Source organism: Tenrec ecaudatus, chromosome 6 (assembly GCF_050624435.1).
Source record: "Tenrec ecaudatus isolate mTenEca1 chromosome 6, mTenEca1.hap1, whole genome shotgun sequence".
NCBI lineage: Eukaryota > Metazoa > Chordata > Mammalia > Afrosoricida > Tenrecidae > Tenrec > Tenrec ecaudatus.
Window position 1 is genome coordinate 165,856,116 of NC_134535.1, and position 18,898 is coordinate 165,875,013.

The window sequence follows — 18,898 nt, forward strand, 5'->3', positions numbered from 1 at the left end:
AAAGTAGGTGGTCTTGTGCTACCTGACCTCAAAACCTACTACACAGCCACAGTTGTCAAAACCGCCTGGTACTGGTATAATGATAGACACATATACCAATGGAGCAGGGCAGAAATCCCAGACACAAAAATATTCACATACAGGCACCTCATTTTCGACAAAAGCCCAATGAGCATCAAATGGGGAGGATATGCCATCTTCAGTAAATGGTGCTGGAGAAACTGGATACCCATCTGCAGAAGAATGAAAAAGACTCATATCTCATCCCAGGCACAGAAACAAACTCATAGTATATCAAACACTTAAATGTAAAACTCAAAGCTGTAAGGATCTTCCATTGGGACAAATCTAAGGACCCCAGTGCAGGGCATCTATGGTGTTCCAGATCTAGCAAAGGAAGCACACATGGTGGAAGACAATCTAGATGAATGGGTCCTATTAAACAAAAAAGACTTGTGTACATCAGAAGAGTTCATCAAAAATAACACGAGACCCTACAGATTGGGAAAAGATATTTAGCTATGACATAACAGAAGGCTAATTACTAAAATCTACAGAATACTATAAGCCTACAAATAGAAGAGAAAAAAATTACCCTCTTAAAGACTGGGTAAGGAAGCTGAATAGACAATTTACAAAGGACGACCCCGAATGACGGACAAGCACACGAGGACATGCAAGTGAAAACAACCATGAGCCACCATCAAACACCCTAACCCTTAGCCCACCCTAAAATTAAAACAAGCAAACAAAAAACCACAGAGAACAACAAATGCTGGAGACGGCGTGGAGAGATTGGAATTCTTATACTCTGCTGGCGGGCTGGTCAATATGTACATTGATAGGCATAAACCCCAAATAAATGAGACTGATCATGAACAGACATGGTGTTCATCACAGCACGGTTCACAATAGCATGAAATTAGAAACAGCCTAAATGACCATCAGTATAAAGTGGGATTAAAAAAAAGTTGGTAGATACACACAATGGAATACTACCCATCCCTAACAAAGCAGCGATGAAAACCATGAAATACCTCACGTCATGGCGGGGTCTGAAAAACATCGCACTGAGTGAAGTTAGTCAATCACAAAAGGACAAATTCTACTTGTGTCCACTGCTGCTGCTGTGGACAAGTAATTTGCAGGTGATGGCGGCCAGAGAGCCTGGAAGAGAGCCTGACTGGAGCCAATGCCCCATCCTCTCTCGGTGTATATTTTGAATGTCACTTTGGTGGAGGGCTCTTCACATCATCTGAGATCAAATGTTCAAAGGAAGGAGAGGGGATGCTGACCACTAAGTGACTGCCATGCAAAGTTATCACGAGGTCCTCCCAGACAGGAGAATTCCCAATTAGAGGGATGTATGTGGGATACTGAGGGGAAAGTCAAGTCAGAAAAGGGGAAAGACAATATGTGGCAGAAGACAAGTACATGTCTGTGGTAGAAAGGGGATGGTGGAGGGGGCCAGGGCTAGACTAACAATACTTTTAATGTCCCTAATGGGGAGGTATCCCTGGTAATATGTACTTAATAAGCCACATTAGCCTGAGTTTCTGGACACACACTGGGGACCCAGGCCAAGTGCACATGGGGGCACCGAATCCTGGACCTCCAAGAGCCATAACAAGCTCCAAAGCCACACCAAAGGGATCCCACGTGGAAACTCCACTAGGTGAACTAGATTCTACCTCAAACACACCTGTAACCTGAGAATTTAAGACTGAAATTCATGGTGTTTGAAGCAATTAAAGACAGCATTGAGTTAGTACATCAATGCCCTGTTTTCTGTATTAAGATTATATATACATATTATATATAATATATTATATACATATTATATAATAGATATTACATATGTTATATACATATTACATAGATTATATACATGTATTATATATACACATGTATTATATATACATAATACATATTACATAGATTATATATATACATATATAATATAATATACATATTATATAATATTATATATAATATAAATATATTATTCCAGAATATCTGTGGAATTTAATCTGAACAAGTGAATAATTCAGGTATTGTTGTATGGAGTTTGCCTACACTGGTCCAACACCCCTCTCTCAGCAGTGTTTTAAAAATTGGTGCCAGGGGCTAGTAAATGACAGTATTAAGAGAATAATTATCTTTATGCTCCGGGAAGATGATCGATAAGACTCTACCATAAATTTACAAGGAGGTGTCTAAGGGAAGCAAAGGGTAGATGAAAGACATAGATCCAGGAATGAATTTTTTGGCTTCTACTAAATCCTAGCTCCAATTTAAGATCAATTAATTCTTATATCAAGTCAATATTCTGCCTCATGAAAGAACCATGCAGATGTGGGCTGCACAGCAAAGTATAATGAAGAAATAAGATGCTGGCTGGCTCTCAGATGGAATGGTGTCTGTCTGGCGTACTAAAGGCCTGTTTCCAAACAAGTAGCCCTCTAAGCGAGATGTCAACTAAGTCCACACGGAAGAAGCACACGAAAAGTCGTGACCCAAGGATTGTAAATCACATAATCCAAAGCTGAAAGAGGAAATAGTATCAGAGCCTGCACTATGAGAGTCTGGTCTACAGAATCTGGTTACAGAATCTGGTTACGGAAGGCTATGGATGAGAGTGGAAGTCCAATATACACTTGTGAGATCTGCATAGGAAATAAACCTCTGATAATTTCCCTCTACCCATAATGGAGGGATGGGGATAAACTGGTTACAAAGAGAGTGTACTGGAGAGATGACTATAGGAGATGAATAGATGAATGAGGGAGATCAAAATAATAAAATAATAAGCCTGGCTTGAATGGTTAAAACCTTGTCACTTGACCCCCTTCTTATATGTGTTGGTGCCGATCCACGTTTTCTGTGGTTGTTTTTTCCCCCTATTAGAGTTATCTCTGACGTATTTTGTCATTATGGTTAACCCTCTTGAATTCTTGTTATATGGTTTTCTATTTTTCAGTGTATGAAACTCAGTATTGTTGGTCCTAAAGAGACAATAAGTAGAATAAGGGTTCTTGGGGGAGAATAAGGGTCTTAAAGGGGAGCTGATATCGAGTTCAAGAAGGAAAAATGTTTTGAAACTGATTGTAGTAGAAATTGTATGTGATTGAACTATGGAATGAAATATCAGTATTAGCTCCCAATAAAATGTTTTGGAAAAAATTGATTTCTTCCATTAACCTTTTTTTGGGGATGTTGGGGGAAGAGAACAAATATTTCTTTAATACTAGAACTCAGGAGGACACAGTTCATCTTGTTCATCAGCATCTCTCTCCCTGAGCAACATGTCCAGAGGTGTTTATGGACAGTTTTTAAGGATGATGATGCTCTTGAGCAAGCCAACTTGAAATTTAAAAAAAAATCATTTTATTGGGGTTCAAACAACTCTTATCACAATCCATGCATATATCAATTGTACAAAGCACCCTCATACAACCGTTGCCCTCATCATTCTCAAAACTCACTTTCTGCTTGGGTTCCTGGAATCAGCTCCTCATTTTCCTTTTCCCCCTCCCCCTCCCTCCCTGCTCCCCCCTTCCTCATGAGCCCTTGAGAATTTATAAATTATTATTTTATCTTACCTTACACTGCCCAGCATCTCCCTTCACCCACTTTATGTTGCCCATCCCCCAGGGAGGAGGTTACATGTAGATCCTTGTGATCTGTTCCCGCTTTCTACCCCACCTTCCCTCCCGGTATCGCCACTCTCACTGTTGGTCCTGAGGGGTTCATCTGTCCTAGATTCCCTGTGTTTCCAGATCCTAACTGTACTGCTGTGCATCCTCTAGTCTAACCAGGTTTGCAAGGTAGCATTGGGATCATGATAGTTGTGGGGCAGGAAGCGTTTAAGAACTAGCAGATGGTTGTGAGTTTCATTATTGCTACACTGAACCCTGAGTGACTCATCTCCTCCCCACTACCCCTCTGCAAGGGATGTCTAACTGTCTACAGATGGGTATTGGGTCCCCATCATGCATTCCCCTCATTCACGATGATATGATTTTTCTCCCCCGCCTTTGGTGCTTGAAACCTGGTCCCCTCAGCCTTTCTTGATCACACATGTTGGTGTGCTGCTTCCATGTGGGCTTTGTTGCTTCTGGTCACTTGCTTACATTCAAGCCTTAAGACCCCAGATGCTATATCTCTTGATAGCTTGCCACCATCAGCCTTCTTCACCACACTTGCTTATGTACACATTCGTCTTCAGCGTTTATGTGGGGAAGGTGATCACTCAATAATGGTTTTTGATCTTTGGTGTCTGCTACCTGATCCTAAAGCCTCCTTATATGGCTGAATATGAAATGGCAATTGTTTTTAAAATCCACTGATATTAATGATTTTGTGTATGTTTATATTTAACATAATACAATAAAAAGTGTATTTGTAATGTTTTGAATCCATTTAAGAGATCCTGGCAAAGATCAATGTGGAATGTACTTTTTTCTAATGTAACCACTGTACCAAACTTTATCTGTTCAGTGGATATGTATTGATTCCCATTGTGGTAAATACAGTTCAGGGGTAATACATGATCACAATAAAGGGGGTTACAAAAAGTGCTATGAGTTGGAATCAACTCAATGAAAGTGGATTTGATTTTTCTTTTATTTTAAATTTTATCCTATTGGGGCCTCTTATAACTCTTATCACATTCCATATTTATATATACATTGTGTCAAACACATTTTTACATTGTTGTCATCATCTTTTTCAAAACATTTTCTTTCTACTTGAGCCTCTGGCATCAGCTCCTTGTTTTCCTCCCTTCATCCCCCATGCCCCTTGATAATTGATAAATTGATTTTTTTCATGTTTTACACTAACTGCTGTTTCATTTCACCCACTTTGCTGTCCTTCCCTCTAGGATGGGGGCCATATGTCGATCATTGTGATTGGTTCTACCCTAATCCCCTACCCCCTTACCCTCCTAATATCACTGCTCCCCTTATTGATCCTGAGGGGTTTATCTGTTCTGGATTCCCTGTGTTTTGAGCTCTAATCTGTACCAGTGTACATATTCTGGTCTAGTCAGATTGGTAAAATAAAATAGGGGTCATGGTTGTGGTGGGGAGGAAGCACTAAAGAACTAGCGCAGTGGTTGTCAACCTTTCATACAGTTCCTCATGTGGTGGCGTCCCCCAAACCATAAAATTTATTTTCGTTGCTACTTCATAACTGTAATTTTGCTACTTTTATAAATCAGGTGACTTGTGAAAGGGTTGTTCGACCCCCAAAGGGGTTGAGACCCACAGATTTAGAACCACTGAACTAGAGGAAGGTTGTGTGTTTCATCGCCCTGACTAGCCCTTGTCTTCCTTGTGTCCATTCTGAGGGGGGGGGTAGTTCAATAAACTACTGATGGGTTTTGAGTCTCCATTCTTCTCTCCCCCTCATTCCCATTGATGTGCTTTTTGCTTGTTTTGTTTTGGGTCTTTGATGTCTGATACCCGATCTCATCAACACCTCATGATCACACAGGCTGGTGCACTTCTTCCATGTGGGCTTTGTTGTTGCTTCTCAGCTAGATAGCCGCTTGTTTATCTTCAAGTCTTTAAGACCCCAGATGCTGTATCTTTTGATAGTGGGGCATCATCTGTTTTCTTCACCACATTTGCTTATGCGACCATTTGGCTTCAGAGATCATGTCAGGGAATGTGAACATCACCAAGTACCGTGTTAGTAGTATAAAGTATTCTTGCACTGAAGGAATATTTGAGTGGAGGGCCAATGTCCATATGCTATCATAATACTTTATAAATAAATATATGTACATAGCTCTATCCCCCTGTCATTGTATATAAATGTATTTACATATAAATATATACCTGTATTTAGATCTCTATAATTGTCCTATGCCTCCCAATTCTTTCCTCTGTTTCCTTTTATTTCCTCCTGTCCCACTATCATGTTTGGCCTTCATTCAGGTTTTGGGAATTCCTCTTGGCTACATTACTCTTGATCAATCCCCTACCCCCACCAAGCATTCTATGCCCTGCTCGTCATCAATTTTAGATCAGTTATTTTTCCCTTGGCCCTGGGTTTGTTGGTATCCCCCTCCTTTTCCTCTATCTCCGCCTCTCCCATGCCCCCCCCGAACTGTCAGTCCCATTGTTCTCTCCTCCAGATTGTTCATCCTGTCTATCTTGCCCAGGTAGACATGCATAGACAATAATATGTACAACAACAGAGCAGAGCAAAACGTAACCAAAAAAAGAAGACAAAAAATAAATTAACAATAGCTAATACAACAAACAAAAAATAAAGAGAAAAAGAAAAACCAACAGCGAAAATTGAAAAGCCCTCAAGAGGTTCCAGGTCTGTCCATTGACCTTTGTGAGTGTTTTCCAGTGGAGTCCACTGGGGTGCCACACCCTGGCCCCCCAAGTCCACCTTTGGCATTCCTCAGGGACTTCCTTGTACACTCTCAGTGTGCACCCTTAGCGCTAGGTGTCCATGAGGGACATCATCATCATGGCCGGCCCTGTGATCCTCTCTGTGCATTGGCTGCTTTGAGCTGGAATATTGCCCTCAGGGCTTGTTGGGCCGGGCTGTGCTCCACTCTCACCTCCCCTCTTCATTTGCTCCTGTTCAGACACACCCCACACCCTGAGCTGCAGCTTCAGTGCTGTCCTCTGGAGTGCATTCCTCTGGACTGGGGGTGGGGGCGGCTCACATAGTTGGGATTGGGGGCCAGCCCCACTGACCTCTCTATTGGTTCCCTGGTTCATGCCTGTAGGTTGTATTCACACCTTGGCTCTGGATTGAAGTCTGGTCCCTCTCTCCCTCTCCTGTAGAGATATAAACAACACCCTCCCCACAGGGTAGGTTAATGCCCTCTTCCCCTGCCACTCCTCTCTCTCTCTCTCTCTCTCTCTCTCTCTCTCTCTCTCTCTATATATATATATATATATATATATATATATATATATATATATATATATGCACCGGCCGTAGTGCCTGGATCTCCCCCCCCCCCCCCCGAGCATGTATGTATTTAGTAGCTCTGCCCATATGTCCCTTTATGCTTTTTTTTTTTTTTTTTTGCTTACCTCAGTGGACTCATGTTGTACTTGTCTTACTTCTTTTTGTGCTTGGTTTACTTCTCCTAGAATATTTTCCTCCAGTTCTTCCCATGCAGTCGTGTTCCATGCGTTCATCACTGCTTTTTAGGGATGCTAAAAAACATTCTATGTATGTGCCACAGTTTTTTAATCCATTCATCCATTGATGGAAATTTGGGTTGTTTTCAACTACTTGCAATTGTGAACTGTGCCGCAATGAATATTGGAGCACGGATGTCTGGCCTTGGTTTGTTTCTTGTCTCTTCTGGGTATATGCCCTGTAGAGAAATTGCTGGGTCGTATGGTAACTCGATGTCCAACTGTTTTAGATATCGCCAAATCGATTTCCATAACGGCTGTACATACCTACAGGTCCACCAACAGTGGATGAGAGTTCCTATCTCTCCATAACCCCTCCAACACTTGTTAGCTTCTGATTTTTTTAATTGGGTTATCTCTGAGGGTGTTCGGTGGTATCTCATAGTTATTTTAATTTGCATTTCTCTTATGGCTAGGGATCTGGAACATTTTCTCATATGCTTACTGGCCATTCAGATTTCTGCCTTTGAGAAACTTCTGTTCAGGTCCTTTACCCACCACTTCAGTGGGAAATTGTTTGCTTATTTTAAGCTAGCGGGGTATTGTAGATTTTAGTAATAAGGCCTTTGCCTGATGTGTCATTGATAAAGATGTTTTCCCAGTCTGTGATCTCTCTTATTACTCTCTTGGTGAATTCTTTTGATGTACGCAGGTGATTGATCTTCAGGATATCCCACTTGTCTATTTGTGATTCCTCTGTGTTTGTGTCCTTCCCTGTTTCCAATAGCCTATGGGGTATCACAGACCTATAGGTAAAACCCCAAACTATTAGGACCATCGATGATGGAATTTTGGGACAAACCTGAGAATTTTTACTCACAGAATACCTAGGCTATCAGAAATAGTGAATGACACAAACACAGAGGAGGCACAAATTGGTTTGGGTCTTGATGCTCTGAATACTGACATGAAAATGACATACAAGGAATAAAAAGTAAATATATGAAACTATTGAATCATGTTATGTAAAATGGATAAAAGGAATGTACCTGATTAAAAAGGATTCTAGTTTTTAGGAATAAAACCCCACCATGCTTGAGAAGTGACAAGCCGATTTTGTATGGAATACTATCAAGGATCTAAATAATTTCCCATTAAAATATTAATGCTTTGTGAACATTATAAATGCTAAAACTGACAAGTGTTTAAAATATCACCGATTTCATCTTTCTATAGTAGAAGTCAATGACAATCTCAGTTGACTCATGCTGATTAAATCACCCGATAATTCATTCTGGCTGTACAATAGTTTTCATAGTGAGTGCTCAAAAATAATAGCTATTGTGCAAAGGAAAGAAAAAAATAAAGAAAAACAAATGCCTAGAAATCAGGATTTTCTGATGACACTGGGAAATGGACCGAGCGTTCATCTATTAATTTTTCTCACTGTCATTAATTTGATTTTGAGTGAGTTATTAATCAACTCTCTCAGAAGAGGACTTCTTTTTCATAATTTAGTGACTATTTCTGAAAAATTATGTGTCAGTTGCTGATACGGTATGTGAACATAATCTGTGTTCCATATCGTTTCCTACTTCTCTCCCAGGTGCTTTCTCTTGGGCAAGTGGCTTCCTGTCTCTAAGGGCCCAGGCTGTTCAAACACCAGCGGGAACAGAAGAAGCACATTGAACATCCAGACAGTCCAAGCATTTATCATTCAAACTTTTTCTGTATTATTCTCATCATGTGATGTTCACTGTTACACGAGTTGTTATGATATTATAGACCATTTGTAAAATGTCATACAGTCGGTCAGTACAGTTTCTTTATGGATAAATGTCAGTATTCACGCCGTGCTTCTAGACCCTGTGATAAAAATGACATACAGGATATAACTGATCTGGAGGGCGGTGAGATCTGTGACACAGTGGACTATGTGATATGGCTCTTCCACTGAACACCTGGGCGAGAACATACTAATTGGTGTTTCTCCTCTTTTCTTGAGGGGCCTGGGTGGGAGGAGGTGGGGGAAGATGCAAATGGATTACATATGACTCCGTCATGAGGGACGGTTCACAAGCTAATTGTGATTCTACCATTTGGAGCTCTCGTTTAAGGACTGGTTGACTTTGCTATTCCACGGAAAGACAGGAGCTATCTCAAGCGTAGGAAGCAGGGCGTCTCATCATCATCAAGGAAAAAAGTCAGGATTTGAGTGTATCCTGTGTACGCCAGGATCCTTGGGCTTTGAACTCCCTCTATTCAGGGACAGACAGCTGGGACCCCAGGGAAGCAGCAGAGGGGCAACCACGGAACCGAGAGCTGGAACAGTGGGAGGAGAGCTGAGCACCTTTGGACCATGGCTCATGGCCGAATGTATTCGCTTTGGGCATTTTTCTGCACCCCGGAGAAGGTGTTGTATCAGTGCCTAAACAGGGGAAAGGCCTGGTGGCTGCAAGGCTGAAAGGAGAGAACCGGGGAGAGGCTCATTTGTGAACCTGTCTTGAGTACTTATGTTTCTCAATTTTAACCTGTTCATTTCCATAATGACATGCAATGATGAATGTGGTCCATGAGCTCCAGGTGACCATGATAATGAGTTAGCAAACCCAGAGGGAAAAAAGGAGGGTGGTGGATAGGAGGGACAGCATGCTCTGGTGGAATAGTGTTTTACACAGTGGGCTGCTAACCACAAGGTCAGTTGGTCAAAACCGCCAGCCACTTTGCAGGCCAAAGTTGAAGCTCCCCAGCCTCAGAAACCCACAGGAGCAGTTCTCCTTTGCCCTATGAGGTGGTTATGAGCCAGGATCGACTTGCTGGCAGTGCATTTGGTCTGGAGGTGGGGGCGGGATGGATGATTGATGTCATAACCGTTAAGGAAGATGGGGCAGTGGAAGCAGGTGTAACCTCCGTCTCGCAGGATATAGTCATTGGACTGATTTTGAGTTTGGTTCTCCTTCATCCTTCGCGAGGTGTGAGGAATTTAGATGGTACCTGCTCACCCCTTTCACACTCTTCAGTATAGGACCAGGTTTCAGTTCACCTCCAGTTCACTTTATGGGAAGCCATAGCGGTGTCCAGATTGCTATGAGACTGAGGATGTTTCTGGAGAACATCCACACTAAGACAGGCTAGGAGGAAGGCTTGGCAATCTGCTTCTGAAAATCAGTCAAGGATAACCCTACAGTTCCCAAGGATCCCATCCCCAACGGATCACGGAAATGGTGGCAAAGGACCACACAGCATGCTGTCCATTCCACATGGGCCCACTAAGAGTCTGCCTCTCCTGAAAGCAGCTAATAACAACAAGTAATAGTGCTATTGAAAACAGATAGCACTTTCTTGATATCACTGGATTAGAAGTGCCACCAGTGGATAGCTTTAACAAAGTTAAATTTATTTTCTCACCATCTAGAAGACTAGATGTCTCAGTCCAGGGCACTGACCCTAGGGGATGGCTCGCTCTCTTTCTATTCACGTAAGAAGCATCCTTTTTCTGCTTCTCAAGGCCCCGCGTTTCTGGGAGTCCTTTGTAGACTAGCCTGCCCCGTCACCTTCAGGTAGTGTGGATCTTCACTCTTTCTTAAACACGTCAGTGTCATATCTGCGCTTCCATATCTTAACAATGGTTGGAACTCCACATCCTCTTCTGAGGTGACCTCAGTCGTATAGCAAAGCAAACCCTAACGCTGAATGGAATTCTAGCCACAGGTAGGTTGTTGTGTGCCGTGCATCCCATTCTCACTCAGAATGACCCTGTGGGAAAGAGTGGAGCTGCTCCCTCCATAGGGTCCATGTGGGAGGCAGTTTTACAGACATGAATTGCCAGGTCTTTTCTTCCATGCACATACTGGAAGGTTCCATCCCCTTACTTTTTAACCAGTGGCCTGTCATTTAGTAAGTGCACTGCCAGGTCTCCTGATCAAAACTTACAGAAGTTAGAGTTAAAAGACGTATGTTGGGGACCTACAATTTACTTAATAACAACTGGGATGTACATATATTTATGGAGAATTATAATATGCCACTAGCAATTTTCAGACATCATGAATGTATTGTTATATCTATAGAATATGAATTTTTAGCAAAAATAATTCTGTTAACCCTTCTCTTTCCTTAGGCCAGTATACCAGTACAACAGGAAGCTGTAATTTTGAGAGTTCACAGCACTGGACCACTGTTTGTCGTCTGGCTCAAGACTCCGAGGATGACTTGGACTGGGCCATTGGCAAGGCAATTCCTGCTGACGCATTGAGTCCAGACTCTGATCATACACCAGGTAAACTGAGGAGCCATAGCCAGGTCAGGGAATGCACTGCACTGGAAACCGGCTCTCATCATTTGAGAGCGAGCCACACGGATTCCTTAGGACCATGTGGGTACACAGTTCCAAACATTTTATTGACGGGGGTTTGTCATTTCTGGTTCAACTCCTCAATTATTGAATAGGTCCAGAACTGGCATTGCCACAATAAGGAAACCCTGTATTATATATTTTTTTAAGTCTCAGATTCTATTTCCTAACATAAAGGTGTTCTTTAAAGTCCCTACTTGGGTGAGGAATTGGGCAGGTAGCGTTCAGGATAACTAACGCAGGTCTGGGGCAAAGGTTTAGAAATGGCAATAATAAGAGTTCTCCCGCTGCCATCTGGCCATTTAGCCAGCCAGGAATTCCGGGCCACTTACTCTGAAGTCCAGGAGCAGAGATGGAAAAGGTGATGACGTGAGCCAGGATTTGCTAAATCTTAACAAACGTTGCCTCCTGCTGATGTTTGCGATCAGTGAAATGGTCAATGGTTTCACAGCTAATGGAGTCAGAGAAGAATTAAGCTTGTAATCTTATTACCTTTGCCCAGAAATCCTGACTACTCATTACTAAACAAAGGCATTTTAATTTTTTTCTTAGACAAAAAAATAAGCTAAGGAATTTCTCAAAACAATTGAAGCATAGGCAAACAAAAAGATTCTACAGAATTAAAAATAACTTTTCAGAGGAAAAGTATACAAGATGGTGCAGGTGTTTTATGACTAGTAGAAAGAGAATGTTAATTGTATTACTTATATATTCTAGGCAGAGACATCATATCTTGTTCAAGCACAGTATGGAAATTCATTCTTATTTTGAAGTTGTCCTCTAATTGTATGCTCCATATTAGGAATAAGAAGCCATCATGCTTGAGAAGTAAAATGTTGATATTTTATGAAAATCATCTCAAAGATGGAGAACATTGCCCAGAAATTAATGGAATTGGGTAGAGTTCAGGAAGTTGAATACAGAAATTAATAGAACCCAGAATTTAATAACTAAGTTATATAGTTAAACTCATTAGGGAAAAGATGTATTATTTAATATGGAACTGCCATATTTGGTTAGACACCAGAACTCCAATTTTGTATCATACACACAAGTAAATTCCAGACAGATTAAATATTTAAATGTAACAATTAAAAACAACATGACTTCCCCAACAAAACTGAAAATAAAAGTTGCAATTTGGAAGTATGCTCTAACTTCCCCAAACCCAGAAGCTACAAAAGAAAAGGTTTACTTAGTTGATTATGTGAGAGTATAACTTTGATCTAAAATTTTTATAATTAGAATCAATAGAAATGTAATAGGCGATAAGTTATGATCCTTAAATATTCAGCTAGCTATTATAAAATTACTAGAAATGGTCAATTTATCAATCTACTTAGATTTACATAATCAATTCAGAAATGTAGAAGTTCAAAGTAAAGGGGGGGAGAAAAAAGCAAAACACTTCATTGCTTTCAAGTGACTTCCAATTCATTTCGACCCCAAAGGACAGCGTTGCACTGTCCCAGGTTTCAAAGATCGTCAAGCTACAGAAAGTGACTGTCACCTCATTCTCCCATGGAGTATCCTTTCAATTTGAACTGCCCAGTGCTTTAACTACTGCACCATCAGAATCTAAAATGATCTTCAGGTTTACAACTCATCTGGAAAACATGAATTAAAATAAAATAATCAAAGGACTGGTACATAAAGTTGAAAGCCATCTCCAGTTAGATACAGTCATTCCTTGTGGTGGGGATGCTCCATTTTTGGGGGTATTTGAGTCACAGAGAAATGAAAGGACCAAGGCATAAGAACAAGTGATGACAATATTTGTTTCAGTATTTTTTGTAGTCTGAAAAATCATGTATTAGATTGGGTTGTCTAGAGAATTAAACCAGTGACCTTCATATATATTGGAAAGAGCTTTAAATCAAGAAGCAATTTATATCAAAAAAAGCATCCCAGTCTAGTCCAACTTAAGTCCTTGGGTCTGATACTAGCCAGAACTCTCTTCAGACTCATGTAGATGCAAGCTGATGACACAGAAAGGTGAAGCAAGATACAACAGTATCACATGCTGATGTAGATCTGTGTGGGTATAATGTTGGGGGAACATGGCAGGATGCCAACAGCTCTCAGGATTGGGCTGCCCACATGGGGTCACCCATGCAGGCAGGCACAAATCCCAGCAAGCAGGACGGCAAGGTGGCAGATAGAGAGGAAGTATAATTTGTTGAATCTCCGCATGCGTTGCAATACAGCCATGAAAGAGGGAGAGGTTACTATATGAGTAACCAGTGGCATTGAGGAATCAACTCAATGGCACATAGGGCAACAATAAGTCTGTATATAAATATGTGAAAATTTACATGAACATAAGGAAATATTAGAGACTATTCCATTATTAATAGAGATTGCATGGATAAGTGGCAGGGTTAGAATATAAGAGTAGGTCAATATACTTGGAAAAAAGAAGTCAGGAAACACATTAAAGGACAACCAATCATATGTTATTTTTTTGTTTTATATATATAGTTTTTGTTTTTGCCATATCTGACACCATCCAATGTATGTGTTCACCTGCAATTCTGTTATTCATTCCCTTGAGTGGCATTATACAGTCATCATTGCTATCAGCTCCCCCTTCCTCCCCTGCCCCACCTCTTCCCAGACCCTCAGGGAATCATTACTCCCGTTATTGTTTCTGAAGGGTTATCTATATTGGCTTTCCTGCATCTGATGCTCTTAGTTATACAAATGAATAAATGGGGGTCTAAGGTCTCACCAGATTAATAAGATAAAACCATAATAGTAAGGGGAGGAAATATTTAAAAAACAAACAAACCAGAGGACCACTATGTGTTTCATCAGTGATATACCACACCTTGGGTTTATCCTCCCTTCTGTGTGGCCTTTTTGTGAGGGACCGTCCAATGATCTTAAAGGTGTGTTTGGGTCTCCACTTTGTCCATGCTCCTTCATGGTAATTTGATTGCTTGGTTTTGAACTTTTTGATACCTCTTCCCATCAATACCTCATGATCACAATGGCTGGTCTGATTTTTCCTTGTGGGCTTTGTAGCTTCCCTGCTAGGTGGCTACTTGCTTCACTTCAAGCCTTTAAGACCCCAGATGCTATATCTTTTAATAGCCAGGCACCATCAGTTTTCTCCTCCACATTTGCTTATGCACTCATTTGTCTTCAGTGATCGTGTAGGGAAGGTGAGTATCATGCAGTGCCACCTTATTCAAACAAACCATTCTATTGAGGTGAGATTTAAGTAGAAGCCCAAAGTCCATCTCAGAGATTCCTTGGTAGAGATTGTACAATTATGCTTGATCTAATTGAATTATGAACTGTTATAATATCTGTAAGATCTCACAATAAAATGATCAAAAACTAGAGACAGAATATTAAATAAATGAACAAATGGGAAAAAAATCAGCAAAATATCTCACACAAAGGAAAAGTCATTGGCAGAACTCCTGTGCTTTTGTGGAGTTTTTTTAGCTTTTGTGGAGAGTTTTTTAGCTTTTCCCTTAAAAATGTTTGAGTTACTGCTTCTCACGTTGATAACATCCACGTTTGGTCAATTTTAAAATTATTCTTTACAATTCTCCTCTTTCTAAACATTTGAAATGATTTTAAAAAGCTGGTGAAATCATTGCCCATAGTCTCAATATTGCAATATATTAATCAATAAGCTTTGTGTTTTGTGCATCCTGCTATCCTATATGTATGTAAATACTTTCTAATAAAAAATAGGCTTCTTCTTGACATAAAATATAATATGAAAATGTGTATCCATTTTGAATATTTTAACATAATAGTTTCAGCCACAGTAGTGTATTCTACTTTGTATTTTTATCTTAATTCATGAGAGTATCCAGTGCTAAACTAGATTTATTTTCTAACAGTATCATTTATAACAAACAGCACAGTGAGTAAGCCTTTAGGTATATCTTTTTTTTTTACCTTTATGGTAATTCCTTAGAATAAATGCATGCTTTCTTCCTTGGGAACTTATGGGAAATTAGCTAATTTTTTACCATCACAAGTATCTAAGTCTAGATATCAAATATCCAGATATGTAAATGTGCTAATATTTAAAGTATTGTTTAACCTAAGATAGTATTTGAAGACCAGTAGAACCATTCTGTTGGTATGATATTACTAATGGTACAAAGGGCATTATAGCCTCAGTATAGGGAACACCGCTAGCTATGGAAATGATTCCATCAATTGTTTATAAAGAGAAATAAGAACAATTGCTACCTTTTAATGGAATAATTACGGACTATTAATAGGAGCGTTCATTTTCCCTTTTGAACTTTTATAACTTGTGTAATTTCATCAAAGACAACATGAAAATCTTGAATCTGGTGATTGATGCAATGTTTTCTCCAAGTGAAGGTGTCCATAGCGCTCAAAACATAATCTTACTGACAGAACGTTGCTTTGCCTCCATGTTGATCGCTGCATGAGACAGTATATTTTTCACAGATTTCTGTCTTCCGAGTAGCCTGATTTTGTCATCCCTGTTCTGCTAATATGCTTCAGTGAGCTCGTGTTGACATCTGAGACAATGGCCTGCTAAGTAAATTGTAAGGACATTAATTAATTTGGACCCCCTGGGAAGAGCCGGAGTCTTTACGTGAAGGCCAGCAGATTAAAAGAGACTACAGTGTATTTCTAAGCATCACAACATCACTGTTAATTAAAGAAGTATTGATGGGCTTTTGAATTTATTGCTGCCAAGATTAAGGATTCGGTACATGAGGAAGACATTTCATCAAAGGCCTAGTTCAGAGCCTTTGGGGCGCCATTGTGGAAGTAACATATTTATCCACCCTCTTGTCTGCACACAGTGTTTATGGTTAATACATAAAGCATTTAATGTGGAGAGTGGCCTTTGAATGGCATAAATCATCCAAGGAATGAGGCACATGGTGCTGACTTCATGTGTGTGCGTCCTTTGTAGTTTTCTGTTCATTTAGATGGTATAATTGACCATCTCCACCATTAGATTATATATTCCCATCAGACAGGCATCACATATTGTGTTAATTTTATCTTCCCTCCGGCATTTAAAATAAGTGTGACTGACACTTGATGAGCACTTGGGTAAGCCTCATGTTGCTGAGCCCTATTCACCACTGTGCTTATTAGTAACCCAGTTTCTGCAACAAGAGCTTGCTTTGTACCTACTAAGTACCGCACACATTGCTGGGAGTTGAGCGTTTGAATTCATTAGGTATTTATATCATAATTGTGACATAGAATAATCTGCTTCATATGACCCATGCATTTCCTATAGCATAATTGCATACTTACTACTAGATTTAAAATATGGACCCAAATAATCTTAGCAGTACTAACCATCTAAAGCATATTATAATAGTTTAAGGTTTACCAGAGTTTAAAGAAGGGACTTATTAGATACTTGGTTGGCAGGTCCCTAAAGTTTAGGCACATGACAACTGTACTTCTATTTAGGAATACAGGGATGGTATTATCGTTTCTGGATTAGCGATAAGGAACATAGGAAACTAAGTATTCTCCTAATCTTATATAAAATATCATAAACCTGCCCAATTACAAGGATCTACTTGTTACCTCACTCCTGGGGGATGGATAACAGAAAAAGGGGTGAAGGGAAACATTGGACAGGGCAAGATATGACAAAATAATAATTTATAAATTATGAAGGGCTCATGAGGGAGGGGGGGCGTGGAGGGAGGGGAAAAAAGAGGACCCGATGCAAAGGGCTTAAGTGGAGAGCAAATGCTTTGAAAATGATTAGGCCAAAGAATGTACAGATGTGCTTTATAAAATTGATGTATGTATGGATTGTGATAAGAGTTATATGAGTCCCTAATAAAATGTTTAAAAATTATATCATAAACTTTAATTAAAATCCGGGTTTATGGAACATTATCTAAGCTCTTTCCAGGACATAACTGCATGCTGATCCTATACAGAGAAACCTAATGCTTGAATCCCCTTGAGTCCTATACTTGGGGTCATTTAACCTCTGTCTTGATGGCTCACCGGTGGATCACTGGTAGGAGCCTTCCCTTCCATGCAGGAGGTGTGAACTCAGTGCCAGTCAGCACAGCACCACCTCTCTATCAGTGGAGGCTTGCATGCAGCTTTGCATTAAAGAGGTTCACAGTGGTTCTTAGGACGTGTTTGATTCCATGTTACCTGGATCAGCCTGAGACAAAGGGTTGCTCAAGCACAGCTAATAATGATCATTCTATTTCATCCTGGACTTACACCCCCATCTCACCCTGGCTTCCATAAAGGAAATCATGAAAGACCCATGGTCATTATTGTAGGAAGGTTTGAAAAAGGGCAGAGATATGGAGTTAAATATATACGACTTTGACATAGCTTACATGTATAGCAGAATATTACACTTAGATTTATTCCAATCTTTTTCATTCTTTCTCTCTCTCTCACTCACACACACACATACACACACACACAAAGAAACACTCACATGAGCATAAAGAAATAGATGGCAATATTAGAGCACATTATTAAAAGGTGCAATGAATGGGCCAGATATATTTTAATGCATTCCCCGAAGAAGAAAACAAATGAAAAGATTAAAAGTAGAAGAAATCACAATCTAATGCAGTTCACTATTCTTTCCAAGAATACTACATACATATATATATAAAGATTAATGTTAAAACAATAACAAGCAATATTGAAAATCATTCCTTAGAATAGCACAGCAATAGCTCTCAGAGTACCCCGGACCACTGGAAACTTGCCCCTCATATTTCCCAACAATGAACAGTGCTTCCAAAACTAACTTCTCATGGAAGACACTTTTCTCTCAAGATGAAATCGGGAAACTGCTATCTGAAGAAAATTGGACATCTTCCTGGGAAGGGATTATAATGAGAACACTTTAGCCTGAAGAGACAAAATTCCTGTTTGAACTTATACTGGATTGACAAAATAATATAAAGGAAAAACAGAAAGATAACACCCCTGGGAAGCTAACACCCCTGGAATGAAATATGGAGGCATTTTATTTGGCTTGCCTGTCTATCTCTTGGCCTCACACCAAATAGAGTTGTTCTAAATTTTGCCTGCAGGTTAGAATCCTTGGTGGAGTTTAAAAATGACTACTGCTAACAAGTTAGCTGTAATTATATAAAACAATACTAATTCTGAACTTCACCAAGATTCTGATTTGAGGTCTGGAGTCCCTGGTTAGTGCAAATAGTTCATGTGGGATCATGTCCATCCAGAAGGCCTGTGGGAGACAGTGTGGTGGCAAGTCTGCCATTGAAACCCTTCCTTAGCATCGTTATCTGACTTACATGAGGTCACCAGGAGTCAGACTTGACTGGACAGCAGCCAGTTTAGTTTGGGGGTTGTTTTGGGACTGGTGCAGCCATTAAGATTGTTGAGAACTCCCCCAAACTTTGCAGTGTGTAGCTCAGATTATTCCTAT

The 18,898-nt window shown here is 40.1% G+C and overlaps 1 protein-coding gene across 1 annotated transcript in view; it reads left to right on the forward strand.

Moving 5' to 3' along the window:
• MALRD1 (MAM and LDL receptor class A domain containing 1) overlaps window positions 1–18,898 on the forward strand; it is an 836,583-nt gene that overhangs the window by 572,324 nt on the left and 245,361 nt on the right. Inside the window, exon 31 of the mRNA XM_075553413.1 lies at window positions 11,242–11,400. Coding sequence (XP_075409528.1) covers window positions 11,242–11,400 — 159 coding nt within the window. The remainder of the gene's footprint in view (window positions 1–11,241; window positions 11,401–18,898) is intronic.